Here is a 27273-nt window from a genome sequence, read left to right on the forward strand (position 1 = left end):
AATCTCTCTTTCTCTTTTACTTCATTTGCTATTGTTTTCTCTCAAGCTCTCTCTACTTTCACTTTTTACATTTTCAACTTTTTGGCATTCTTCTACCGTTTTCTGCTATTTGTGTATTCTCTGCGGGGCTTTTCAGTAGCTTTTATTTTGTGGGAGACATTGTGCTGAAGTTTTTTTATTTTTTTAATGGGATTTCTGGCATTAATTTTGCAGGTGATTTTGTAGTATTTTTGCGTTTTCCACCGCTTTGGGGGTTTCATCCCAATTTCCATCATTTTCCCTGTTTTCTGCCTCTTTATGCATTTTTCCATTGCTTCTGCCTCATCTTCCAATATTTTCCACCCCTTCCAATGTTGCTCACCGCTTCCTGCCATTTTCCACAAATTGCTGAACTCACAGAGGTTATGGCTGAAGTACGTAAAGATGGAAATCCTACCTAAACTTGGGACTGGGAATCTTGCACGATTCATGGAGAGAATATGGTCTTCTCTGGTTGGAGTCGTTCGTTCATGATTGAGAGCCGTTGCAATCACTCATTTCCCCTCTTCTGCTCTCATCTGGTGCAAGTCCTGTTTGTGGAGACCTGGGCGATGGACTCCTACTTGCCTCCGTTTCCTGCAGCTGCCTTGGGCTGTTTTCTGCTGCAGCTGGTGAGGTGTGGTGGTACCACCGGTGGTCTCCTTGGGTGAACATCTCCCTGGTCCTTTGCATTTGGAGAGGATGGTCATTGCCGGCAGCTGGTGGCACAGAGAGCCCTGGGGTAGGGCAGGAGCTCTGCGGTCCCAGGCTCATCCTTTGGGATCAGCTCCACGGAGCAGCATCTCCTTCAGCCCAAGGATTTCAATGTCCCATCAAATGTCTTGGAAATGCGTTTCTTCTCTTTCTTTCTTTCTTTCTTTCTTTTCTTTTCTTTTTTTTTTCTTTTTTTTTGGAACCGACTCACATTACCTCCAAGCTTCTTCTAGCAGCAACCATGCCCACCAAGGGCTGCCAAGATGAAACCGCACTCAACATGCTCACGGTCGCTGAGAGGAGGTCTCCGCTGATCTGCTCGTCTTCATCCCACTGCTTACATGCAAAAAAATCCCCTCGTTTAACTGCAATTTTAAATCCGATATGAAAACACTTCAATGCAGCAAAGATTTGAGGAAGTTTCCATGACTCACAGTCCTTAGGATTTAGGAAAAGCACTGGTCTTACGTGAGTAAAAATGATTTATTCCCTTTTTTTTGTTCCCACCTGCTTAGAGCTTTCCACCAAAGACCAAACACGCGTCGCAGAACGAGCTTTCCCCCATGCTTAAAAATCAGCCTCTCGCCTAGAGATCAATGTCGCATTTTAGCATTTCGCTAAATCCCCTCTAGATTAAATTAAACCGTGCTCTCCAAAGGGGAAGCGGCTGCCGAGCCCTGCCGTCAGTGACCGAGAGGACGTTTCCTGGATGCGTTGGAAGGATAAAAATGATCCGTTCTCTTTTTGATCGTTGGAAGGCGCCGGTGAGGAGCAGCAAAAGTCAAGATTTCTATGTTTTGGGTTTTTTTTTAAGTTTTGTTGCTATCGATAAGGTGCCTCTTGGCTGGGAGCACAAGAAGGACCCAGAGCAGCTTCTTGTTCCACGGTTTAAGCAATAGAAACTTGTTGCCGATTCAATATTTTGTTTGACATGATCAACCAGATCCAGCCACGAGTCTCAGTTCTACCACTGCCCCTTGGGGGACCCAGGCGTCCGGGTGCCCCTTCTCACCCCCCGCTCTCCCCCACACAGAGGGGACCCAGGTGTCCGGGGTTCCCACACTAAAAACACCCCCCCGAACCCCACTCCCCCGGGTGAGCAAGGGGCCCAGGCGTCCGAGGTGCCCAGGAGTCCAGGCAACACAAGAAGTCCAGGACAACCCAATTCTCCAAGGGACTCAGGCGTCCGGGAGGGTCCCAGGCATCCGGGCATGCCGCCCCGCCCCTCCCCTGCACTCGTACAGAGGACCCAGGTGTCTGTGGCCAGCAGCGCCACACCCTTCCCCCCTCCCCACACCTCCTCGGACGCTGGGCCCCCCGCGAGGCTTCCAATAATTACTTTATTTTAACATCTTTAATTACAGACAGTAAAGTGGGGGCCAGGCCAGGGGGGCAGCTCCTGAGCCAGCACCCCCTAGACGGTCCCCCCTGCCCCTCACCCCTATTGGTGGGGCACCCCCACCTCCCCCAGTGCCCCCCCAGCAGGTGGGGAGGGAATAAATATAATCCAGTGTATTAAAAGCCATCGGGGGAGGGGAGACACCCAGGGGTGGGGGAGGGTGTCACCCCCAGGGGGTGTTGAGACCTCGAGGGGGTGTTGTCATCTCGGGGCGGGGGGTCACATCATGCCCAGCTGCAGCAGGGTTTTGGCGTACATCATGGGTTGATGTTGGGGTGAGGCTGTTGGGGAGAGCGGCATTGGCAAAGAGCGGGGGGTAAATACTGCCCCCCCCATGGCAAACAACCATCCCTGGGGCAAATAAACACCCAGATCTGCCTGTCCTAGGGGAAGGGGGAGAAATAGGCTGCTGCCCCCCACCCCGAGTGCTGCAGGTTTGGGGGGGCCTTCTGGAGGGTTGGGGGGTACAAAGGGAGTTTTATGGGCCCTCCTGGGGGTGGTTGGGACCCTAGGGTAGGGGGGAGTTGCGAGATCCTGGGGGAGCTCCAGGGGTTTGGAGGGGGGCTCCTGGGAGGGTTTTGTTGTCCCAAAATCTGGGTTCTGTTACCCGGTGTGCAAGCAACCAATAGACACACAGGGTCGAGATATTTCTTTATTTCATTTCTGCGCAGAGATGGGGGCTAGGTGGTAGATCCACAAAGCTAGCACACCTTCTCCCCCTCTCATTCTTCATTTATACACACTTTCCAGGGAGTACTTTATACAAATCTTTTTATTGGTTACAATTTCATTACCTCAGGTAACCGCTCTGCGCTTGCGCTTTCACATTCTGGCCTTAGGCATGCAATCTCTGCAGGAGCTGGCCCCTAGAGCCCAGGGGCTCCCAGATCGTGCCCTCTGCACGCACAGGGAGCTGGGATTCTTGAGTTCATTTACAAAAGAGAAACCAGGAAAAACAGATCAGAAAACAAGCCAGTCGGAGCCGCCAGCTGTAATTTGCCTGGCTAGAGGCCAGCACCCAGCTGTGCATGCCGTGTTCAGCCTCTGCGGGGCTGCGCCCTGTGGGCAAGGGCACCGCCTGCATGGGTGTCAGCCTCAGCCCCGGCTCACCTTCCCGTAGGGAGCAGTGAGCCTTGGGCTGCCTGTGAGCTGGGGTGCCCAGCGTGAGGGGGTGTTCCTGCGGCGTGGAAGCTTTACACAGCTCTCTCCCGCAGAGCAGGGGGCTGGAGCTGCCTCCTGCCACGTCCTTCAGCTTTTTCCTCCCCTCTCCGATATGCCCGTCCGCTGTGCTGCTGGTGCAGCCCTGTCCATCTCCTCCTGGCCTCCGCCAGGAGCCCTGTGGCTGGAGGTTTGCTCTGTCCCCCACCCCCTGGAAAAGACCCACTTGCTCTTTACAACAGAACAACCTAGGACGTGCCCCACTGCGTGCTGCAGTTGCTAGGGCAGCGACGACGTGCAGAAGCTGTCCCTGTTAGCTGGCTCACTTGTCTGATGACAGCACAGAGGCAATCGGTGACGTGTGGCCGATGTCACTGCCGGCTGACTGTGACCTGCCCCTTGGTGGCAGGGGGCCAGCAGCCCCTCCCAAGGCCCCGGGTTATTGCGCAACCCTGCGCGGTGCTGTGCTAGCCTGCTCCCGGTTGGGCACGGTCGTCTTCTCCTGAGGTACCCTGTGTACCCCAAGGGCGCTGACGATGTCTTGTGCCTGGGTGAGAAGGTCCAAGCACTGCTCAGAACTCGGGGAAGTAGCTGCTTACGTCTCCGACCTCATTTTATCTGAGGACTTGAGGCACGAAGCCCGTTGCGTTCAGAATTTTCATGGAGTACTGCTCTTTGCGGACGTCTCAGGTGGGTCCAAGGCTTGTGAAGGGCGGGGGTTGAGAAGAAGTCAGAGACACGAGGCATTGGGGCTTTATGGGCCTTTGGGAGCCCCGGTGCCACCTCTGGTGGAGAATGCATCAGAGGAGGCCTCTTTGCTGCTGCCATCTTCCACTTTGGGGGAAGTAGAGCTCAGAGGTGGCTGACATCAGGAGGAACAAGGGGCTCCAAAAGAGGGAAGGCCTGGAAGAGGCCGGGATTTGGCTAGTTGGGCTCAGCAGAGGTACCCAGTGCTAGGCACTCCTCCACGGGCTGCAAGAGCGCGTGGGCCAGGGGCCCCTGCTCCAGGCTGTGTGGTGTGGGAGAAGGCACGCTGCCAGGAGCAGTGGCCAATGCTTGTTGTCACAAGCCAGGTCAGGGCACGATGTAATGCGCACGCTCTCTGAGGTGGGAGCGTGAAGCTGGCGGCCATGTAGGCACCTGCTGATTCCTCTGTGCCTGTTTGTGCCTCTTTGAGGTTTCACTGCTCTGACAGAGAAGTTTAGCCAGAGCGTCAGCCTCGAGCGGGGTGCGGACGAGCTAACGCAAACGCTCAATGACTACATGGGCGACATTGTGGAGGGTAAGTGCCGTTCTGCAGGACTGTCTGGGACGGTGCCATGAGGCTGCTCTTTGGGAGAGCAGAGAGGTGCGCTAGGCAGCCTCCTTGCACGTGCTGGGGGTTTCTGTGGGCGCTGAGGGCCACCGAGAGCAGCTGGGCTCTTGTGCTGGGGGACACTGGTGCTGAGAAATGGGTGTGTTATCTTCACTAGCTCCTTTGGGCAGTGCCCAGTACCGTAGGCACCAGTGCTGTGGTGCCTGTGAGCAGTGTAGAGGCGGGGCTGGAGCTGTGCTTTCCTGAATGGTGCCCCACCAGGCACCACTGCCCTTGTGCTGCTCGGGCAGCAGAGTGGCTGCTTCTGTGGCTTGCTTGAAGAAGGTGTAGAGGCAACCCTTCTCTTGCTTTCTTTCGCCTGCAGAGCTGCTGGGCTTTGGAGGAGACATCTTGAAGTTTGCAGGTATGTATTTCTAATTGAAACTTCTCTCTGTCTGCTGCCACTGCAGAGGCGTGCTAGGGGAGAGGACAGAGTGAGCTGTGAGCTGGCAAAGCCCAGAGGGGAGGCTCTGTTGGCACGCAGGTGCTCCTGGGGAGCTGCCATCGCGGGCCCCAAGCGGGAAGCTGCAGTGGGACAGGGCTGGTGTGGAGGTGTTGGGGAGGCAGCCTGGGAGCTTGGGGGTTGAGGCAGCATGGTAGGAAGGAGGGGATGAGAGAGGCCTCTCATCTCTGCCCTGAGTGGGACCAGCTGCGGGGGTGCCCGTGTTCCTGTAGCCACACTGTGCACCTTCATCCTCTGTGGGCATGGCTGCTGTTGTAGCTGGCCTGGGGGAGGGGAAGGCATCCCTGTGCCCAGAGAGCTGTAGTTGAGGAGGAGGCCTTCCGACGAGTGCATCTTCCTCAGCACGCCTGCCGGTTCCTGCTGTCCGTGCAGGGGGGTGCAGCTCAGGGAGCGTCAGGTCTCACGAGAGCCTTCCCCCGTTCCCCTGCTTTCTGCAGGGGATGCTGTACTGGTGCTGTGGAGAGTGAGGGAAACACAGCTGAGAGACACCATCAGCCTGGTGCTGCAGTGCTGCCGGCAAATCCAGGAGAAGTACAGCGTCCGTGACACAGACGTGGGTCTGAAGCTCCGACTGAAGATAGGTATGGGGTGTGCTGGACTAGCTGTGCCGTGTGTGGCTCCATGGCCCTGTGCAGCGCCACAGGGTGCTTTTCCGCCTGGGGGAGAGGTGGTGATCCCTCGTGGGGCCAGGGAAACCTTCTGCCTGGAAGGCTGTTGTGTGCTCTCAGGCAGCCGCTTACAAGCTGCCTGCACGCACCCTGAGCAGATGGCCAGCAAAGGTGCTGGTGTGCTGGGCCTCTGGGGTGCTGTGGCTGTGAAGACTTTGTCAGTGTCAGCTTCACGTGCCTCTTCCTAGGCACCCATTTCAGGCCCCTCTGTTGGCAGGCCCTGCTTTGTACCCCCTCCCCATCGACACTCCAGCTGGACTCCGTAATGAAGGATGGGTGCCTCCAGCTGAAGCAGCTGAGAGGAGGAGCCTGTCTCCAGGGTTGAGCTTGAAACGGAGCCTGTGGAGAGTTGCCGCCGCGGGAGGCTGCAGAGGTGCAAGTGCTCTGCGCCTCAGTTGTGCTTGTCTCTCCCCAGGGATCTCTGCAGGGCACATGTCGCTGCTGACTGTGGGAGACCGCAAGGAGCAGCACTTCCTCATCCTTGGCAAGGCCGTGGGTGAAGTCTGGCAGGCGCAAAACCTTGCAAGTGCAAGTGATATTATCCTGTCAGCCAGCAGCTGGGAGCTCTGTAACCAGAGCCAGGTGAAGAGCAAGAGAGTGAAAGGCCAAGGAGCGGTGAAGGTGGGTGAGATGGCCTCTAGAGCTGTTTGGAGCACCTGGAGCTGGGGGTGAGGGAGGAAGGTGTGCTAAGGCTGAGGAGATGGGCGTTGTGGGGGTTGTATGTGTAAAGCGGAGGTGGAGAGCTGTAGCTGTTGCCCTTCCAGCCAAGGGTTAGCTGTGGATTGTGCTTGCTGGGTTTGCGGTGGGGTCAGGAGGGAGTGTCAGGGTTTGGCCCTGCTGGGGTCGTGGCGGTGTTCTGTAGACGTCGGGGTGCGTGGCTGATGGCTGCACAGCTCGTGTGCTGCTGATGCCAGCGTTTGTCCCGGTGCAAATCCAGCAAGGTGGCTTTGCTACACGGAGATCTCCTCCTCTTCTCTGGGAAGCGAGGGCGGGATGGAGGGAGGGTAGGACGCGTGCCCTGGGACTCCTGGGGAGGCCGATGGCAGTGCTTCTGCTGCGTGTGCCTTCAGGTTACAGCGTGACAGCGTTGCTGAGGGTGGCCCCTTGTGTCCATCCATGCCCAGTGCCGCATTGCACCATTGCGTGTCTGCCTTGCGCAGGCTGACACCTGCTTTGCACTGCGAGGAGGCTTTCTCCATTCCTCTGGGAGCGCCCGCTGCTGCCGCTCTGTGCACTCTGCCTTGGTATCTGCTGCAGGCAGGAAGCGCCCAGGGCGAGCTGGCTGGTGGAGGTGGCCCGCTGCTGTCTTCCAGATTGACGACAGACAGCCCCTGGCGTGCCTATCCGAGCTGCGGCCGGTCACCTGCCTCTTTGTGAAGCTGCAGTTTGCTGCCAAGGTCAACCTAACGCAAATCTGCAAGGCTATCCAGGACAGCAGCGTGCTGATTTCGGAGATCCTCCGTCCTCACAAGGGCGAAATCAACAAAATCTCCATGTTTGATAAGGTGAGCGTGGAGGAGCAGTGCCCGTGCATGAGGGCGAGGGTGGTGGTGGAGAGGAGGGAAGCGGCTCTGTCTCTCGCACGGTGGGGAGAGGGGAAGCAGCTCTGCCTCGGCGTTGGGAGCGGTACCCTGTGTCCTGGGGCTGCCCTGAAGCTCTGCTGCCGTCGGCGGAGGCTGGAGTCTCAGGGCGGGAAGGGTTTGGTGCAGGCGTTGCGGCAAGGTGTGCTGCCTCTGTCCTCGGCAGGGCTGCACGCTGCTGTGTGTGTTTGGCCTCCCTGGAGGAAAGCTGCCCTGCGAGAGCGTTTGCGCCCTGGAAAGCGCGATTAAAATCTCCACCGCCTGCTCCGGGAGGCTGGGGAAAATCGAGTGAGTGGGGAGGCGTGCTGCCTGGGACGGCCTGGGTTGGGGGGTGCGGAGGGGTGCCAGAGCGCCTGGCTGCTCTGCACACGCAGCCCGCTCAAGCTGGCGTGTCCGCTGCCGGGCTCTGCCGGTCCCCGAGGCCTGTGCTGCCGGGGCAGACGGCAGAGCGCGGGGACGTGGGGAAGGGGCGGCGGTGGGCAGGCAGGACTGCGCACGGGCGCTGCTGATCCCTGCTGCTCTGCCTGCGCCTCAGGGCAGTGTCCGTGGGGGTCACCAGCGGGACAGCGTTCTGCGGAGTCGTCGGCCACCGCGTCAGGCACGAGTACACAGGTACGAGGTGTCCGTCTGCGGAGCGGGTGCCCGGGCCGCGTCTCTGACGGGAAGAGGCAGAGTGTCGGGGAAGAAGCTGTGGGCCCTGGGCGCCGGGCCAGGACGAGGGCTTGGCCTGCGGCAGCACGTCGGGACTGGCGGAGGCGGGGCGGGTCCTGCCGTACGACGGGGGACGGGCTGTGAGCCTCCTTGTTGCTCTCGCTCGTGCTCAGCAGGGTTTTGTGCTGGCCTGTGCTGCAGGGGATGCAGCCGGCAGCCTGGAAGGGTGGTGCGGGTTGCTCTCCTGAGGACGTCAACGCGTGCTCTCTCTCTGTGGCAGTCATGGGCCAGAAGGTGAACCTGGCTGCCCGGCTGATGGAGCACTACCCGGGGCTGGTGTCCTGCGATGCGGCGACCTACGCAGCATCCCGGCTGCCCCGGTCCTACTTCAAGGAGCTGCCGAAGGCCCAGATGAAGGGGGTTGGCGATCCTGGCACTGTCTATCAGTACCTGGGGATGTCGCAGAAGCTGTGAGTGTGCTCTTTGAGCAGGCTGCCTGGGGGCGTGGAGGCACACAGGGTGCAGCCTTGGGGAAAAAGAGGAGCTGTGCAGAAAGAGGCCAAGCTGCTGCCCTCCCCAGGCCTCCCACCACTGTGGCTGAGAAGAGGGAAAGCCATAGCACGGCCGTGCTTTTTGCCTGTTCACCTTGGTGCCTGTTGCTGTTGAGAGAGTGGGAGTGATGGCGTAGGGGTGGAGAGGGCTCTCGGGAGTCCGTAGGCCCAGAGGGGCCTGTCAGCCCCTGCCCAGAGGGCCTGCAACTCTGCTTTCTGCCCTGTGCTTGCTTGCTGGCATGCAAGTGCAATGCAGTGGCAATTGTGACCCACCCAGGGGGTATTATCTCGGCTGCTTCTGAGCAGGAAGCTCTTGGAAAGCACTTTGGTCCGTGCTGGTCCCCTGGGAAAATGTGGGTGGCCGGGCCTGTCTTCTTGCTCGCTTGCTGGTGAAACTGGAGCTGTTCCTCTGGGCCAGGCTTGTAGGTTCTCTTTGGATGATGTTTTGGCCTCTGTTGCTTGCACGTTGATAGCGTGTGCTGTGCCAGTGTGGGCAGAAGCCCTTGGACTTCCATGTGCTGGAAGTTTTCCCTGTGCTTGTTTGGTGTTTGCACTCTCTGCTGAATGAGCGTGAACTTTGGTGGTGGGAGCGTGGCCAGGCTGCCATTATGCTCAAAAGAGGAGCGGGTAGGCAAGAGTGTGTCCTCAGCTGCACGCATGACTCTCTGTCCTCCAGCTTCTGCCTCCTTCACTGACTTTTGTTTTTCTCTCCCCCTGCTAGCATATTTGGCCTGGATCTTATGGAGGAGAGGTCAGAGTACGGCCCCTTGCTCGGTAGGTGAATGCCTTGCTCTTGTGTATGCCCATTTCTTGCCCTTGGGTACCTGCTAGTACCAGCCTGGGAATGGAGATGCTTTTGCAAGGGATGGTGTTGCCTGCAGTGGCCATCAGGTTTGGGCTCATAGCTCGTTCGTAAGGTTGGAGTTGCGCCAGAAGTGGAGGTGGGAATCAGAGTGAGACGCCTAGTGCTTCCTGCCTTCCTGCACCGTTAGCGTGTCAGGAGCTTTCAAGAAAGCAGTTGCTCCCAGGCTCCAGCAGGAAGGTGGGGCTGTGAGTGCCCTAAGGCAGGCCTAGCTGCAGAATTGTAGCTCTTAGGGTGGGAAGGAGCCCTGGGTGCGGGCAGGCTCGCAGGTGCAGTGGAGGGAAGGTGCAGTGGCAGCAAGAGGGAAGGCTGCCCAAGGTTGTTGGCTTTTGAGCTCGCTACAGCAGCTTGCTTTTTGTCTGCCTTCACAGGTCGTGAAAAAGAGATTGCCCTCTTTGAAAGTGCCTTGAAAGCCTATGGGACTTGTCGCGAAAGCAGCATCCTAGCGTTTGAGGGTGTGCTTGGCTCTGGAAAGAGCCATTTACTCACTGAGCTGGCATCTTTGGGACAGGCTGCTGGCCACAGGTGAGTGTTTTGGAGCACTACCTGTGGGACACTTCCCTTGCCCATCCACTGATGTTCGTGGCATCCTCGAGCCCCTCTGCTAGTGCTGCTGGCCGTTGGCCTGCAGCATCCCTGAAAAGCCTCCTGGAGCCGCTGGTATGGAGCAGCTGCACGCTCTCCTACTAGGTCTCGCGGGAGCTGGAAGTGGCTTGTGGAGCCAGGGCTGTTGCTCTTGCAAACTTAGGCCAGGCAGCAAGGTCTGGCAAGAGCCCAAGCTGCGTGCTTTTCATGCACCTGGAGAGTAAGGAGAAGAAAGATGCTGGGGGAGGCGGGAGTGGTGTGGTGGAGCTGCCAGAGAAAGGCTGCTTGCCCTTGGGCTTTATCCCCAAAGGCCCCTGGGGTGGCCAAGCCTTCCCGTAGTGTAGGAGGCAGATGGCAAAGCTGTGGCATTCAAACACAAAGGCCCAACTTGCTCAGTCCTTGCTTCTTCAGCTGGCAAGTTGCTGTGCAGGGGGAGGTGCTGAGAGCTGTGGAGACACCGGGTGTGGTGGTGGCTCTCCCAGGGGCTTGGCAGCAATTGCCCCTCTGTGGCTTTTCCTTGTAAGACGCGGGAAAAGCTTGGCCCTCTGTGAAGCACTTGGAGGTGTGCGGAAGAAGAATCCGTCTGGGGCTGTGTGTCCAGAGCTCCCTTGCAGACAGCCCTGGATGACGTGCCTCTTCTCTGACAGATTTGCCTTGGAAGTCTGCAGCTCTTTGCGTTGCTCTCTGAATCTCGGTCCCTTTTGCTTTTGCGTGGCAGGGTGGTGGCCGTGGAACTGACAGAGCTAAACCTGAAGCAGGTCTACTCTGCCCTCCGTATGGTGCTGGCCATGGCCCTGGGCCTGCAGGCATGTCAATCGTGCAGTGCCAGACAGCTTGTGCTGCAGGCAAAGCTCCAAGGGCTGATGGCAGAGAGCAGCTACTGCCTCCTCAACGACATCTTCCTCGTTAAGGTGAGAGCGAGGCCCTCTCTGGCCCTGGCAAAGGGCTGCTTGTGAGCTTTAGTAGTTTGGAGGCTCTGGTGGGGAGTCGCTTGGCTGCCTGGAGGGAAGAGCAGGGGCATACAGCGCAGGCTTCTGTTCCTGAGCGCGGTGGGCAAAAGGCACTGAAGAGCAGCTTGGAGATGGGGCTGATGACCTGTGTTGTCTCCTTGCAGCTGTGTTGGGGAGAGGGCTGATGGTGAGGCCAGGAGAGGCATTTTGCTGGGTTGGTGTTGTGTGGTGGGTAGGTGTGCTGCAAGCCCTGGAAGGCTGTTTCTCTATGACTGTGCTTTTCTGGGCAGTTTCCCCTCTCGACGGCAGTTTCCCAGATGAGTGGCACTCAAAGGCAAATGGAGCTGGAGTTGGTTTTGAAGAAAGTGCTCCAGAAGGTGAGCTCTTCTCTCCCTTGGGGGTCAGAGAAAGACACCAATGCCACAGGCGGAGGCTTCAGGAGGAGAGTGGTGGGAGCTGGCGGGAGGACGATGTACCTGAGTCCTTACCCTTCATAGCCCAAGCACCCCTGCCCATAGCCCCGATACCTTTCCTCCCATAAAGTTGGTGGGAACGTGCTTGGGAGGAGCAACAAGGTTCTTTCTTCTGTCCTACTTTGCACCAGAGGCCTTAAAGTCTCAGAGAAAGTGCAAGCCAGTAAGATTCTGAATGCCTAAGTAGCTGGGGAGAGGAAAGAGGCTTCAGAGCATTCTCTCCGTCTCTCTCTCTCCCTCTCTGTCTGGAGAGGGAGAGAAAGAGGCCAAAGTTGCTGCTATGGAGGCTACTTGAGAACCCATCAGAATCCCCCCAGAGCAAGCTGTTTGTTTCAGACTGTTGAAGAAGATGGCGTTGTATTTGTCATCGACAACGCCCACTGCATCGACTCTCCCTCCTGGAGTCTTATGTGGAGCGTGCTCAGGGATGTCTCAATCTTCATGGTGATGAGCTTCACTGCCAGTCACTGCAGAAGACAGAGGCTTTGCCAAGCTGCCGTAGACATCCTGAAGCTGCCAAAAACCAGTTGTGTTCGTCTGGGAGAGCTGAAGCCTTCCGCTGTAGTGCAGAAAGCCTGCCAGGCGCTTGGAGTTGTCAGCCTGCCCCAGGATCTAGAGACGTAAGTCACAGGCAGGGCCTGTGAGCTCTTGCTGAGGGCTTGAAGCTGTGCAGAGAGGCAAAGGGAATGAAGCCCTAGAAAAGGCAGTGCAGAGCTTCTAGAAGGGCCAGTGCCTCTAGCCAGTGGGACATACTGGCAGTCGTGAGCTGCGAGTGGGCAGCTGCCTAGGCACAGAGCACAGGAGGTGTCCAGCCTCCTGTGTTGCACCGGAAGGCAGGAAGGAAGTGGTCCTGCACGCTGGCATGGCTCAGGGGTGGCAAAGGCATTAGTCTGCGTGGTGAGGCTTTGAGGGGTGATTCACTGGGGCAAAGGTTCTCACTGGTGCTGGAAAGCATCTAGGCTGTTGGGGACACGAAGGACAAGGCTTGCTTGGGGCTCTATCTGCACTGCTTTTCCCGAGGATTCCAGCAAAGGCTGTATCTTCCGGGTGACTCAGGCCCCAAAGCCCGTGGGAGTCGTGGCCCTTTCAGAAGTGAGGTGGATCTGTGGTGAAGACGTTGGTTTCTGTGCTCTGCCCAAGTGGCTCAGCACCCACCTGACCTGCCTTTGCCTGTGTCAGTGAGTGCTGGATGTGCTCCTTTGCAGGTTGCTGACGCAAAGAAGCTACGGCATCCCCTATTACTGTGAGGAACTGTTGCGCTACCTTCTTGGCCATGACATGCTCTTGTTCCACCCACTGGGGAAGGATGAGAAACGAGAGGACAAGTGGGAGAGCCTCTTCAGTAAGCACCTTTGCGGTCGATTGCCTAGTTGCTGTGGTGCATTTTCCCCAGCGCATTCTTGCCCGAGGCTTCCCCTGTGAACTTGGCACTGTCAGCTCTTGCAGCCATAGAGATCGTGGTGTGGATCAGGTGTGGGTTTGTACAGGCCTTGCTGCTGGGACAGCCAAAGCCGAGGCAGGGGAGTTCTGGTGTCTTTGAGAGGACAAGTAAGGGTGCCATGGCAGCCAATTTCAAAGGAGGAGCAGAGCTGCTGCCTGCACTCAGATGAGTGCTGGTATTGTCGTGAACTCATAGGAACACAGGTGCTTCTTCTGGGCCAGTGTGGTGAGTCCTGTGGCTGGAATGTTCCTTGTGCACAGCCACAGGGCTGGATTGAGTCCGTCAGTGACACATGGTGCCAGGTGCTGTAAGGCCTGCTAGGGGTGAATGCTGAAGGGTTGAGGTTGAAGGGAGCTGAGGGATGTTGGGTGGGAGGCATTTAGAGGACCAGACAGAGGGCCTGAAGAGTTGAGTGTGTTAGCGAAAACACTTGAGGGCAAGGGAAGGCAAATGGATGCCTGGAGTCCACAATGCCTGGTCTGCTGCTTCAAGGAGAGCTCCTGCTGGGGTCAGGCTCTTCTCTATATGGGTATACGGCATTGGTGCACTTTATGTTCCTGCCGCACACCGTGTTTGTTGGTTAGAAGAAACTTCTTCATCAGCAGGTGGTCTGAGGACTCTGGCTTTTGTGAGCCCCTGCCGTCCTTCTCCTCTGCCTGATAGGCCAAAGCGTAGTTTGAAGCCTGCCTGAAGGGGTGGGAAAGAGCAATTTCTGTCCCTGAGCACAGCTGCTTACGAAGCTCCGTGTGCGGGGCGAGGGCAGGCAGGCGCAGAGCAGCCTGACCGCAGGCTGGCTTTGGGCACGCTCTGGCTAAAGAGAGAGAGAGATTAAACACAAGACCCCGGCTAGGCACAAAGCGGGGCATGCTGCTTCTGCCTCTAGCATGCCCCACGTGGGTGGATTTTCATGGGGACGTTGGAGGTGCTGCTGTGTGACCTGTGGAAAATCCCTTCTCTGGCCCTTTGAGTCGCTGCCCAAATTCTTGGGATGCCCTGGACAACTCTACTCTCTAGCCGATGTAGGCGTGTTATTTAAGAGGCATTGGAATGTGCATGTATTTCCCTGGGCAAAAGGCAAAGAAGGTCACTTGCAAAGAAGTCTGACATCAAACCCAGCAGAGGCGAGGCACAGGCCTTGGGAACTTGAATGCCAAAGTGTGAAAGCCCCCAAAGGTGCTACTAAGTGAAGGCGGCAGTGGTAACACGACCTATGGATGAATGCCAACCAGCTTGCCACGGCTCTGGCAGCAGCCCTGAGTGACCCCCGATTTTGCATTTGCACTGGCAAGGTGCCTGCCTCTGGGATGATGGCAACACTGCTGCCTTCTGCCTTGAGGCGTTGCCTCCCCAGTCAGGAGGTCTGGAGCCTTTGACTTGGGAGTGTTTGGGGAAACTGCCTGGCAACAGCTAATGTTAGGGAAGGGCTATGAAACAAAGGTATGCAAGGGAAGTGCTTTGCTCGTCTTAGCGAGCATGTTTGGTGCAGGCCAAGTGCATCAGGCCACTGAGGCAGGCCTTGTTCCAGCTGAGGTGGATTTTGGAGTGTTTGCAAGCAGGAAGTCATGACATGAATTGTCTCCCTTTGCTAATCGCTTTCCCCTGCTCCCTTGTGCCGCTCAGCTTCTGTGATGGAGGCTTCAACCACCGCAGCAGCACGGAGCTCCAGCGCGGGGAAGGACCGCAGGGTGTGCACCATGAGGCCAGATGTGACCCTGCAGAACACTGTACTCCCCCCTACATTGAAAGGTGAGGGGCTGAGCCGCGCTGCGGCATCTGGCAGCAGTGCTGGGTGCCATTGCCAGGGCATGAGCTGGGGAGTGTGGGCCTCGGTGTGCTGCAGAGTTGAGCCTCTCCCCTCTGGGACTCTGCTGGGCAGGTTGCTTTGGTGCCGTGGGATTGTCCGCAGAGAAACCTGCATGTTGTCTGCTCTGAGTGGGGTGGGGTGGGCAGGGGGCGGAGAAAGGAAGGTATTGGGAGCAGACTGTTCTCAGCAAGAGAAAATGCATTTCCGGGGGATATTTGTCATGCTTCTGACTGAGCTTTGAACTAGGCTTCGCACCTCATTGTTCTGTTTGTAATTTCTCCTGCTTGTGGGGGCCTCAAGGCACTGAAGCCCAACCAAATCCGTCTTACGAATCTCTCTTTGCCTGTTGTTTTCTGGGCTGGCCCAGAAATCGCCCCATTTCTAGGGGGTGCTGGATGGGAAGCTGTGAATGAGCATGGCTGCCCTCGAGCTGAGCCCTGGCCGAATGCGGGTGGCAGAAATGTCCCCCGTGCCCACGTGTTCTTCTTGAAGGAGCTGCTTTGTCCAAGAAGGGGAAAGTCTTGTGTGACCAAGGGAAATGTGGGGTTGTGGGGAGCTCTGAGCTGGCCTCGGCAGTGCAGGAAAAGCTCTCTGTCTGTGTGCCCTGTGGACATAAATAGAGCGCAGAGCTGGCAAGATGCATCTCCGGACATATGCATGTGCTGGATGCTGCCCTGCTCATTTGTGGTGGGGGAGCGTTTGTCTGAGCATCTCTGCTTTCCCGCGTCCTTGCTTCCTGTGAGTCAAGCAGGAGCAGAGGCATCTTGAAGACACGTGCCCTGGGTTGCAGTTGTCCAAGGGGCTGGGTCCCTAGGGAAGAATCTACCCTCTCGAGTGTTGCAGCTAATGCAGGCTGTGATGGTGGGGAGGGGCAAGGGAGAGACGTGTGGCTTGCTTTTGGCAGGGATTGCGCTGGCTGAGCTGGACAGCATGAAGCCCTCGGAGCAGATGGTTCTGAAGTGTGCAGCCATCCTAGGGCCGCTGTTTAGCACGGAGCTGCTGTTCCACATCCTTCCCGGGTGGAGCAGGGCCAAGCTGAACAAGGCGCTGAATGCCCTGGTGAGATGCAACATCCTCAAGTGGCTGAATGCTGCCAAGGGGGCAGAAGAGAGCAGTGTTCCCACCGAGGGGTCGGGCACCTCTCTGGAGGAGGAGAGCGGTAAGAGGTGGTAAGGGGAGCCTGGGAGCACTGCAGGCTGCTGCTGCCGCTGTCTGTGTCCCTGGTGGGGCTCCCCAGAGAATGCCCCCTGCCCGGAGGAGGTGTGTAATGCTCATGGCACCCCGGGGAGTTAGGGATGGGTTGTTAAAAGCTCTGACAAGTCCATTTCCGAGGAGCCTGTGCTTTGTGCTTTGTGCTGGAGGGCAATATTGCAGTGAGGTGCTGCGAGTCCCTCTGCTGCCCTGCCTGCAAGTGCGGCTCATAGCCCATGTAGGAGAGGGAGTACGAAAGCGCTGACCTGCTGACCCAGCCTCCCGCTGTGTGCAGATGAGGGATTTAGTGTGCGTTGATCTTTATTGTCCCCTAGCGCTGGGAGTGTCTTGCAGAGTGGGCAGAAAGAGCTGGCTGTGTCTTGCTTCTGTGGCTGGCAGCATCCCCAGCTGCCGCCTGAGCGCAGCTGCACAGCCTGTTGGCAGGGAGAGCAGGCCAGCAGCCCGTTGCGCTGGCCGTGCTAGTGTGAGGAAGGCAAGGTGGGCCCTTTTGCTGTCTGGCCCGGAGGCTCTGAGTGCAGGAGCGCTGGTTTCCTGCCAAGGGCCTACGCCAAGGCCTGTCTTTCATGGTGCAGCTATGGCATGCGTGAGCTCTGGCCCCAGCTCTGGCCCCAGCTCTGGCTGATGGGAAGCCCCGTTGCCTTTCAGATGCCCAGAAGTCATCCGTGGAGGAGAGCAAGCAGAGGGCGAGGCTGGAGTCTGGCGTGCTGGCCTTTTGCGCCCCGCTGCTGCAGGAGGCTGCCTACGAGCTGTGGCCGAAGGGACAGAGGGTGGCCCTGCACCACAAGTGTGCGGCCTTCCTGGAGAGGCACGCGCACAAGTGCCAGTGCTGCGGGGGAGGCGACTTTGTTGCCTTCCACCGCTTGGCCCTCGGCAGCACGCAGGAGGCCGAGAGCTGTGAAGAGCACGGAAGCGACTGCTACTGGCGCAGCTGGGAGGCCTCCCTGGCGACCAGCGAGGAGATGAAGTCGGACGAGCTCCCCGCCTCTACGGGTATGCCGTGTGCCCTGCTCTGGAGCCTGGGTCCTGCCCACTCCTACCGCACACTTGTTTCATGCAAGCATGGGGATGCTTCCAGTGCAAGGCAGATACTGTTGTAGGACTAGTTCATTTCTCCACTGAGCACAGCTCCACAATGAGAGCGATGATGTGTCCACAGCGTAGCGCCTTTCTCCCCTTGCGTGTCCACCTGCATTTTCCCAGAATTACGGGAGGGCAGCCCGTCTCCTGGCAGAGGTGCACGCGTGGCTCTGCAGGCTGATGTGTATTAGCTAGTGTGTCTAGTACACTTGGTGAAGCTAGGTTAAGTCTGGAGTTGAGCCCCACAGTGAAGGCAGATGTCAGGGAAGGAGGTGGAGAGGGAGCTGCCGCCAGTGCCTTTGGCTCCGCTCTTCCTCCCTTGGTGCTACAGAATGGCAAGAAGCAGCTCTACAGCACGTGCCTTGAGGAGATGTTTGATGCCATGCTTTCTTTGCAGATGCTTCAAGTGGTGTACCAAAAGAGAAGAGCTGCTTGGAGGAGATTTTTCGGTGAGGAGCCAAGATTTTGAAGATGATTTTGGGGGGCAGTGGGGTGAGGGTGTGCAGAGGAGATAAGCGGATTTCCCCGCTTGGGCTGCCCGTTGTGAGTCTAGCATTGGCAAGAGCAGGCCTGTGAGAGGCAGCTGGGTTGAGATGGCCATGGGGATGCGTATCTTTGGGGAAGCCAGTGGGATGCCAGTGCTGATGGTGGTTTGGAGTGGAGCAGCCCTGGCTTTCTAGCTGTTAGAGAGCAGTGTTGCAAGCTGTGCAGGGGCAAAGCAGCCCCTGGAGGCAGGGTGGCTTGTGGAAGGGGACAGAAATGCCAGCTGGTCTCTCTGCCTGCCTAAAAGAGCAGTGTTCCTCCAGAGCAGGGGCAGCAAAGGTGCCAACAGGATCGCTGCTCCTGCTGCTTTGTTACAACTGTGGCCAACGGAATGGCTTGCCATTGCTGAAAAGGGGAGCTGTTGCTTCTCATGCCGGTTCTGCCCTGCCTGAGTCCACTGTGCCTGTGCTCTGGGGCCCCAGGGCTCCTCAGAGTGCCCAGCATATACTGGTCAATGGGCCCGCAGTGTCAGGGAACAAATCTTGCCAAAGCGTGCTGTGTGAGTGAGTTGTCCTGGCTTTGCTTGCCATGCAGGGAGAGCCAAAGGTCTTGAGGGAGGAGAGAAGGCGAGAGCGGAAGGGAGGAAGGAGCATGGGGGAAGTCATAGCAATGATGGGGGGCTGCACCCCTTTCCGGAGTCAGTGGTGTCAGTTGTAAGCTGGGAGGGCCCGGGGAACTCTGGGTGTAGGTCACTGTTGTGTGGGGTAGAAAGAAGGACTGAGCGAGCTCCCTCAGCATGCCTGGGAAGGCTGTGCAACCCACGGCTCCCGCGCGGTGCCTTCGTGCGTGTGGCCTCGTGCTGTGCTAGAACGTGTCTTTAACGTAGGCTGAAGGAGCGGTGTTGGTGATGCTGGTGTGTGCTTTGGTGTCTTCTTTCTCCGTGATCTTGTCTCCAGAGCAGCAAAGCAGTTTCTGGCTAAGACCGAATGGATGCCCAAGGTGCCCAGCAAGACCCACTGGATGCAGGGTGTGGAGTATTCCTGCAGCTGCAAGGCCATTGTGGACTTGGTGCTTGTGCCCTTGGCTCAGCACTACATGGCAGTGGGCAATGACGCCAGGGCCTTTTATTATCTGCTGGAGGGTGCGGCTGCCTACTTGCACGTCTCCGACAACTACCTGGTGAGTTGCCGTGCTTGCCAGAGCCCACTGCCCGTGGAGTCCTCTCAAGTGCCTTGCCCTGAGCAAGCCCATTTCCCCACTGCAACAGGGCCTGCCTGGGGGCCTGCCTTTGTGGGGACTCAGGGATGAATTGGTGGGGGGGAGACCCAGCGTTTGCCTCCTGTTTGCCTCTCCTGCGGCAAGACAGACAGGGCCGTGAAGCAGCCCCTTGGTGCAAGGTGCACCTCCCAGGAGGTGGTGCAAAGGAGTGCTTGTGCGTGTGGTGTGAGAGGCAGCGTGACTGTGCTTGGGTGGGCATCACCAGGGGCAGATGCAGGCCTCCTCAGCAAGATGCTGGAGGCACCTGGGAGTGCTGGGGCTGGGGACAGGCTTGGCAGCGATGCTCAGCTGCTCTCTATGTGCTTCTTCAAAGGCCTTCCAGAACCTGAAGAAAGCAGAAGTGCTGAGGACCTTGGTGGCTAAGAAGAGAAACGCGCTTGCTTGCTTTGAAGAAGCCACTTTGCTGAGCCTCAAAGGAGAGGTAAGGTGACAGGGTGGTTTTGGTGGGCTCCCCCGGTGGGTGGAGTTGAATGCTTTTCTGTGGGGTAGGGTGGGGTGGGGCAGGCTCTCCCTGGCCCACCTAACTGCGACTGCTCTCTGCCTGCTTTCCTGGGGCCCCTTTGCCCCCTGGCCAAAACCAGCTGAGGTCCTTGGCTTGATTCCGCCAGAGACATCCAATTGTTTATGTGCTGAATCGGAGCCCTTTGGGAGCCTTCCCAGTATCCTTGTTCTTAGCGTTCCCAGTAGCTGGGAGGCTCAGGATTCCCAGCTGTGCCTGGGGCTGCTTGATGGACTGGGGATGAGCTTTTGTGCCAAACGGGACTGCCTTGAAAGCCCTTTTGCTGTGCAGGTCTGCTACCATATGGGACAAACGGAGCTGGCGACGACAACGATCAGGAAGGCATTGAGCCTGCTGAAGAGGAAATTCCCCATGACCTCCACTGGCGCCACCTTGCAGCTTGTGCTGGAAAAGTCAGAGCATGCCTCTCGCAAGAAGAACAGAGACTCCTCCGTTCCTCAGGAGGCAGGGTAGGAAGCAGAAGGGAAAACAAGGGCTCTTCTAGGCAGAGGGAAAGCTGCTGAGGGAGCTGGAGGCTAATGGGTGGAGCAGCTGTGGGTTGTATTGGGCAGCTACTGGGGTGTTGGCATGGGAGATGGTGTTGGTGAGAGTAGGGAGGTGTTAGTGGGGAGCAGAGTGTGGGGAGGGGAAGGGAGTGTGCTGGCAGGAGCAGGAGGTGGGCCTGTCGGCGTAAGCGGAGGTGAGCTGTGAGAGGGAGGAAGCTCAGAGGCTGTAGCCAGGCGCAGGCCTCCCGTGCAAGGCCCCTTTTCCTCCCGGTGGCCAGCTTTGCTTGGCCTGCCTACGCTGTAGTGCCAAGACACCGTCTTTAGCAGTCACATTTCCTGGGTGGTGCTCCTTGGTTCTGCCGCTTGTATCGCTGCGGCCGTGCCTGCGTCAGCTGCCCTTCTGCAAGGAGGTGCAGCCGTCTCCTCCATCCCCCTGCTTCCCCCGCCCCGTGGGACTTGGCACAGTGTGCCTAGTGGCTGTGGCCCAGCAGTTTCCCTTGTGTGGCAGGAGGCAGAGGCTCCCCTGGCTGTTCCGGCAAAGCCACTGCCTGTCCTTACTGCGGCAGCTCTTCAGCCTGGAGAGCGCCGCCGGCAGTCGGAGGCTCTCCCGCCTGGCAGCACTCATGAAGGTGAACACGGCCGAGGAGTCCGAGGATGCGAGTCACGTGAGTGCCTTCTCTCTGCAGCAGCAGACCCGCCCTGACACGGCTCCTTTTCCCTGGCCTGGCAAGAGTACCAGCAGGGCCTGCCCCCGGCAAGAAGAGCCCAAAGATGGACGTGTGCCTGCCCTTTTCTGGATGAACTCCCAGAGGGTGTGGGTTGCTGTTGCTTTTGGTAGTCCCTCGCGTTGGATTTGTTTCCTAATTGTGAGCATGGAGGTGGTTCTGGCTTTAAGGCAGCACCACTGTGTGTATTCTGTAGTTTCCTCGTGGCTCTTGATAATGCTGGTGTGCAAGGCCGGGGCCCCCTATCTTGGCACAGCTGCAGTTAGCAGTGGCAGTAGGAAGAAGAGTTGGTTGTATGGGTGGGCGCTGTGAGAGTGGAAGAGAGAAGGTGGCAGCTGGGTTGTGGCCTGTCCCCTCCAGGCCAGGGAATTGCCCTGGAGAGACAGAGTCGTGTGCATTGTCGTGTTTGGACCCTTCTAGGTCCTCTTGTCCTACCTGGAATATGCGCTGTGCTGCCAGAACCTGGGCTGCCGGGAAGAGTGGCTGCAATACGGGCGGGCGGCCGTGCAGCTTAGCGCTGAGGTGCAGCTCTTTGGAGGAGGGGTATTAAACACAGCCAGCTTTGCCCAGGCCCTGTCCCATCTGACCCTCAGCCTGGGAAATCTGCCTCTGTCCGTCGACGTAGGTAGGTACTGCCCCCGCTGCCTGCAAGAAGGCATCTCTGCCGAGAGAGCCGGTGCAAGTCTGCTTGTCCTCTTCCCAGGCTATCGTGCTGAGAGGCTCTGCATGGAGCTGCAGAAGCCTGACCTGGGCTACATGGTTCTCAGGACCCTCTTCACGGCACTCTTTCTGCAGATGAGGTAATCCCGGTGCTGGAGAGAGTCGGGGTTGCGCAGTGTCAGGGGTCAGGGACCTTTGGGTGAGAACAGGCCTGCTGGAGAAAGTGGGACGGAGTTGGGAGGAAGAGCAAAGAAGGGAAAACGAGGGAGAGAGAGGTGCTGGGAAGGGGAGTGGGAAGTGTCTGGAGGTGCTGCCTGGGCTCCCAGCCCGTGGAGAGGCTCCCTGGAGGCTCGTTGTGTTCCTCCCCAGGTACCCAGAATGTGAGGCAGTGCTGCGCAGGCTAGAGAAGCAGGTGTCTGGAGCAGATGAGATCGTTGGGCAGGCATGCTTCTTCTCCTGCTGCTTAGACCTCTTGCTTGATGCTGGTAAGTGCTCAGTGAGGAGGGCCCCCGAGAGCCTGTTTGCTGGGCAGGCAAGGCTGCCCCCCTGGAGCTGTGGGCCAGAGCTGGGGACTTTGTGCAAGGTGTAAACAGGCAGAGCCCTCCCAGCACAAGCAGAAGTGCACCGTCAGTACAAGACTTCTAGAGACTAGAGTAGACAATACAAGAGTTCTGCCAGGTTTCCCTGTCCTCTGGAAACACGGAAACAGTTCCGCTGGCCAAAGCAGTTTTTCTCCTGGTAGAACAATGACCCCAGAGCCCCCAGCAATCCTTATATTTCCTCCACAGAGCTTTCTGCTGTGCGCATTTCTCTCTTCGCCTGCATCCTCGTCATTTTTTTCCCCTTTTGCGTTTCTAACATGGGAGCCAAGAGTAATTTGACAGTGCTTTTAGTTATGCTCTTTCCTAGCTGTGTTTTGAGATTGCCCCTTCTGAAAGCTCTTCTCTACCTCACTGTGCTCTGGCTCCCCAGGAAGCAGGGCTAGCAGCGCTGGCATGTGCCTGAGCAGGAGGCACCTAAGAGCCTGTGCTCTGGGGTCGCTGTCCTTGCTGCTCAGTGGCAGCGTGCCTTTGTGCAGTGCTAGAAAGCTGCAGATTTCTCAAGGGCAAGGCATGGTGTCAGGGGAGCTGGGAGTTTTCTTGTTTCCTTCCTGATGTTCTCTGCCCTTGCATTCAAGGGCAGTTCTGTGCACTTGAACAGCCCTGAGCAGCTAGGGTAGAAGTGCAGCCCTTGCCTGCTTCCTGTGAGGTTTGTTGCTCTGTGAGTGCTTTGCCTGCCAAGAACTTTGCCAGCTGTGCTGGAGCTTTCTGCTGCTCTGAATGCCTGAGGCATGGTGAGGCCAGGGAGGGAGGTGCTGCTTTGCTGCTTCTCTGAGAGACATTTGTATTGCAGGGTGGCAGTATAAGTCCTTTGAAGAGTGCAGGAGGTTCGTGGAGCAGAACGAAGCCAACTGCCTTCTCCAGGCGCAGAGCAGCATCCTGCTTGGACTGTATTCGTCCCTGGCTCTTTGGTAAGTTGGAGACTTGCTTTGAGTGGGGAGAGGCCCAGGCAGTGGCTGTGGCCGGGAAAGGGGGAGCTCTGCATTCATCACATGCCCCCATCCCCATGTCCACCAAGGCAGCTGCTTCTGGAGCACGGTGGTGAAAGGGGCCAGGGGGCCACGCAGGATGAGCAAGCTGGCAAGGAGGCCCAGGTTGTGCTGCTGTGGAGCCCTGCCAGGGAAGGATGCCTTGGCGGCATTCAGCCACAGCCTTCCTTTTCCCCCTGAATGTTGGGGGGGGACTGGTGTGGCTCTCTCTCAGCACAGGAAAGCGATGCAGGCTGAATGGTGCCTAAGTGCAAGAGCTTGGCTCGAGGAGGGCACGAGGGTCTGGAGCAACGCTGTGTTGGTGGGAGAAGGCAGCCATTGTCCCAGTCTCCTGCCTAGCATGGCTTGTGTCTCCTGGGTGCCTGCAAGGGACTGGGTTCCAGTCCTTGCAGTTTCCCTGTGGTCTCGCTCATCACTGTGGGGGAGTGCTGAGTGCCGCTGGCTCACAAACAGACACGCATGCGCACACGTTTATAAGCAGGTCAAGCAAACTGGAGGGAAGGGGAGCGGAGAGGACCCTGTCGGGAGGGACAGCAGTAGATTCCTGCTCAGCTGTGATGTAGCAGGGAGACGAGAACACCAAGTTCACGCGGAGAGAAGGAATTGAGCTACTGCTGCCTGATTACAATACAGTGCTCTCAGGGATGCTTATCAAGAGCAGCTACAACACACTGCGGTTCAGCCCCCCAGCCCCCCAGTATGCCCCCAGTAGCTTCCTTGTCCTAGAGGATGCATTGCCTCTGGAAGCCAGGTTGGGGCTGGAGCCTATGGCCTAGGAGACCTCTTGGTTACTTGCTCATCTCTACAAAATGTGCCTGAGTGTGTGTTTGTCTCTGTTTCCTTTTTTCCTCTGGACAATGTAGGTTTGCAAGGCTTGGGCAGTGGGACAACTTCCAGAAGCCCTTTGAAAAGGCCAAGAGGCTGCTGAAGAGCACTGGCGCCTGCCTTGTGGCCAGCCAAGCGTGCAGCCGGCTCCTGGAGTGCCATAGCCTGGTGCTGAAAAAGGACATGGAGCACGGCTCGTGGAGGGCCCGTGAGAGCTGCCGCAGGGCTCTAAGGGTAAGGGATGTGGAGGAAGGGGAGGGGCATGCTGCAAGGGCCCTCTGGGGAAAGCTGTGTTGCTAGCAGCAGTGGGTTGACCTGTGCAGGTAGAAGCAGCCACGACAGGATGGAGTCAGGGTAGTGCCAGAGGGTAGTGGCTTAGGGATCAACATGGCTAAAGACTCCTGTAACAGAGGTGTCAGCAGGAGGGGGCCGAGAAGGCAGTCAGGTGAAGGCAGTCTTCCTGGGCGTGTGAGAATTCCCTTGTGGGACTGCTTGGCCCAAACAGGAGAGGAGAAGAGCCTTGCTCAGCCATGAGCTAGTGAGCCCTGCTGAAATGCCTGCTCCATAGGAGGTGTTAGGGCTCAGGAGAGATCTGTGTGGTACCTCAGCCTTGCTAGCTGTGCACTCCTCCTTTCTTTGTGGCTGGTTTTCCTCTTTAGGGATTTGGTGCCCTTCTCTGTGCCAAGCCATCGCTGGGCTCTCTGACTTGTCCTGATGTACCTCTCTGTTGTTTTCTCGGCAGCTCGCCAAAGAGGTTTTCTCTCGGTGCTCCACAAGCCCCGTCTTCTACCCCAGAGTCTACCACCTGAAAGCCTACATTTTCCTGATGCTGGGGAATGAAGAGCAGAGCCTGCTGTGCCTCAACCAGGGCCTCCAAGCCTGTGAAGACCATGGCAACCTGCTGGAGAAGACTTGGCTGGAGATGAGCACTGTAAGTTGCTCACCTGTGCCTTTGAGTTGCTTCCCGGGCAGAAGTTGAGCCTGCTGTAGCAGAAGGTGGGCCGCACTGTACTGTGGCAGGCAGCCCCGGACAGAGCCCCCCGAGAGCTTCAGGGGCATGTGCTCAAAGTCCTGTGTGAGCTGGTAGGTGCTCTTAGCCCTGCTCAAGAGGAAGGTAGAGACAGCTGTGATCTCTCTCTGCCAAGTGGGGCTGGACTGGTACGTGAGGAAGCAGTATGCCCTGCAGCTGCTCCTTTGCAGCATCTCTGCTTGGCAGAGTGGTGGTGAAGTGGAATCTTTCCCTGCTCCTTAAGGCAGCTCTGGGAGGCCAGGGTCAACGTGTGCTGAGTCTGAATTGGCCTTGCCTCTCCTTCTGCTCGCTGAGGGGTTTTGGCAGCATGGCTCATTGGCTGATGGATGGAACAAGCTGCTGAGAGAGGCCTTAGTTGCCTTCCCAGGCAGAAGTCATGGCTCTGGAGGTCACGTGCTCTTCTCAGCTCTCACTGTGCCTTTTTTCCCCCTTCCTTTAGGAGTGCTGGTTCACTGGAAAAGGCCCCCAGGGAGATTTGTGGCTGAAGACAGCCCCACATTTTCCACACCTGAACCAAGCAAAGCCAGAGGTCTGTAGCTCCAGGTACCTGCTGAAGCTGCCAGCACTGCAAAGGGAGGATTCTTCTCCAGGAATTAAATTCTGACACTGCTAGTCCAGGCAATTCTTCCTTTCCTTCTTCCTTTAATATACTCAGCATCATTCTTCGGCCCCCTGCTTGTATTCTGCCTCGTTCTCTCCTTTCCCACAACAATGTTTGCACAACCTGAGTCAAACTGAACCAACACCTACACAATTACTAAGGTCAATACTCAAAACAAAAACCAAAAAACAAAACAGTCCGAGCATTCTGAAGAGCTTAGCATTTAGGCTTCCATCAAGTGAGGAATATGATAAATAAGGCACAAAGCGCTCCAGAGAAGGTAAAGCTCTGGGGGGTTGGTTAATTCCTATAGTTCTATAGTAGTTCCCAAGTAGTATCCGTTCTCCTGGGTAGAGGTAAGGCATCGGGCCATTTCAGGCCTGTCTCTGCCCAGCTCTTTGCCAGTTTGGTTCTCCTGTTGGAGTTTCTCCTTGCTGCAGCCCCACGGGATTGGGGGTGGTAGGCACAATGCAACTTCTGTTCTCTCTGCAGGTTTTATGCACAAGGGGATGTCTAGGGTTATACCTTTGTGATGAGTTAGTAGAGCAAAATGCATGTCCTTGGTGGAACTCATGTCTGTTTCTTAAGAAGACACAGATGTTAGGTCCTTGGCAGAGAGAACATTTTAAAATAAAGACATAGTTTACAGCCACCAAAGCAGGGAAGTTGGTAAGAGTATTATGTACTCTTGTCCCTGATAATGAAATGGTAGGTGGTGTTATTTATTTTTTTTTTAAAGTAACATTCTCTGGATAAAGGCATCCTGTATAAACTCCCTGTAAGCTGCCACAGGGCCCTCCCTTAATTGGGGAGTACCTTGCTGCCACAGTAGTCCATGATTAATAAAGAAATAGAAGTGAAGCATCCCACATACATGATTGCAGACCCATTAGAAGCCAAAGGACAAATTTCCTGTTCCCAGCCGGTTGAATTAAGATGCCCCCTCGGTCACGGGGGAATCGCAGTGCGGGCATCCACTTCTCACTGGGTAGAATCTTGGGGGAAGTCCCACTGCCCAGAGCAGGGTCCACACCTTGGGGGGTGTCATTAATCTTTCATAGTTCGCACTGTTGTTCTCCCCAGAAGTCACAGCTTAAACCAATTGCAAGCCCAATCATCTGTTGATCCAGTCAGGATTCAGTCTTGCCTACAACTGCCTTGGTTTCTTTTCCATCACTCAGTTCCCCACTGTGCTACCAGCAGTGAGAGTTTCTGCAGTGCCATCTCATCTCTCATCACTCCATTCCGTCACAGCCCTGCAGTGTGGTGCCTCAAGCCGTAGGCGCCCCAGAGCTTGCCCACTGGTGGGAGGCACCAGCGCATGCTGCTGGGATCGGGGCTGTGCTATCCAGGAGGCCCACTCTTGCCTGCAAGCTGTGACACCTGCTGACTCATCAGCTCCCAAACTGTTGCCACAGGTCTTGAGTAGTAGAAGAAATCCTCAGTGTCCACTGCAGAGAGAATCAGGAAATGCTGTGAAGACAGGCAAAATCAAACAGCTGTGAGAGGGGGCAGGGGGCTCCAGCAGAGAAGGGGCCAAAGTCCTTTGTGTCTGTGCTGTTGACCTTGGAGTGAATTTGCAGGAGCAGCAGGTGGGGGCCCTGGGGGTGGCACCTGCTGAAATTGTCTGTCTGCAGCCACATTGTGTCGTCCTATTCCTGCACGCTGCAGAGCTCCACAGCAACTCAGGAGGTGCAAGCCTTCAGGAGAGACAAGAAGTCAAGTTCCTGCTGCTTGTGCCTAAGAAACCGCAGAAGGTTTCTTAGGAAGGCAGGGATGAAGCTCACACTTGTGGCCATAGTCACTTCGCATGGGACGTGCTCCAGGACGTAAATCCTGGCGTTAGGCACATCTTTGGTGAACTGCCTTGGTCTCATGTCCCTGTGAAAGAGATGCCAGAGTCCTGCTGCCTTTCCCTAGAGGCAAAGAGTATGGTTTTGGGGCCTCAGTCCTACCACCAGCTGCGAGTGGCTTCAGGACCCCATGCATGTGTGCGTGTGACGGTCCTCGGTGGCAGTGCTGCTGCCTCCGGGCTACAGGATCTTTTGCAAGCCCAGCCTTGGTGAGGGTCTGGCCCAGGTTAGTCCCTCTCTCACTACGGATACAGAGACACTAACT

The 27273-nt window shown here is 57.1% G+C and overlaps 1 protein-coding gene across 1 annotated transcript; it reads left to right on the plus strand.

Moving 5' to 3' along the window:
• Positions 1-3825: 3825 nt before the first annotated feature.
• On the plus strand, positions 3826-25158 carry LOC134154536 (adenylate cyclase type 10-like). Its single transcript, XM_062601210.1, has 30 exons — positions 3826-3979; positions 4467-4571; positions 4969-5007; positions 5544-5687; positions 6190-6395; positions 7088-7279; positions 7521-7642; positions 7890-7966; positions 8286-8475; positions 9278-9330; positions 9790-9943; positions 10722-10914; positions 11244-11330; positions 11763-12046; positions 12632-12768; positions 14488-14613; positions 15576-15830; positions 16529-16873; positions 17358-17409; positions 18400-18622; positions 19035-19142; positions 19512-19690; positions 20235-20391; positions 20872-21076; positions 21155-21251; positions 21481-21596; positions 22504-22621; positions 23563-23758; positions 24267-24455; positions 24994-25158. The coding sequence occupies exons 1-30, from the start codon at positions 3826-3828 to the stop codon at positions 25156-25158; spliced, it is 4668 nt and encodes a 1555-aa protein (XP_062457194.1).
• Positions 25159-27273: the final 2115 nt, after the last annotated feature.

Source organism: Rhea pennata, unplaced genomic scaffold, assembly GCF_028389875.1.
Source record: "Rhea pennata isolate bPtePen1 unplaced genomic scaffold, bPtePen1.pri scaffold_32, whole genome shotgun sequence".
In the NCBI taxonomy this organism is placed as follows: domain Eukaryota; kingdom Metazoa; phylum Chordata; class Aves; order Rheiformes; family Rheidae; genus Rhea; species Rhea pennata.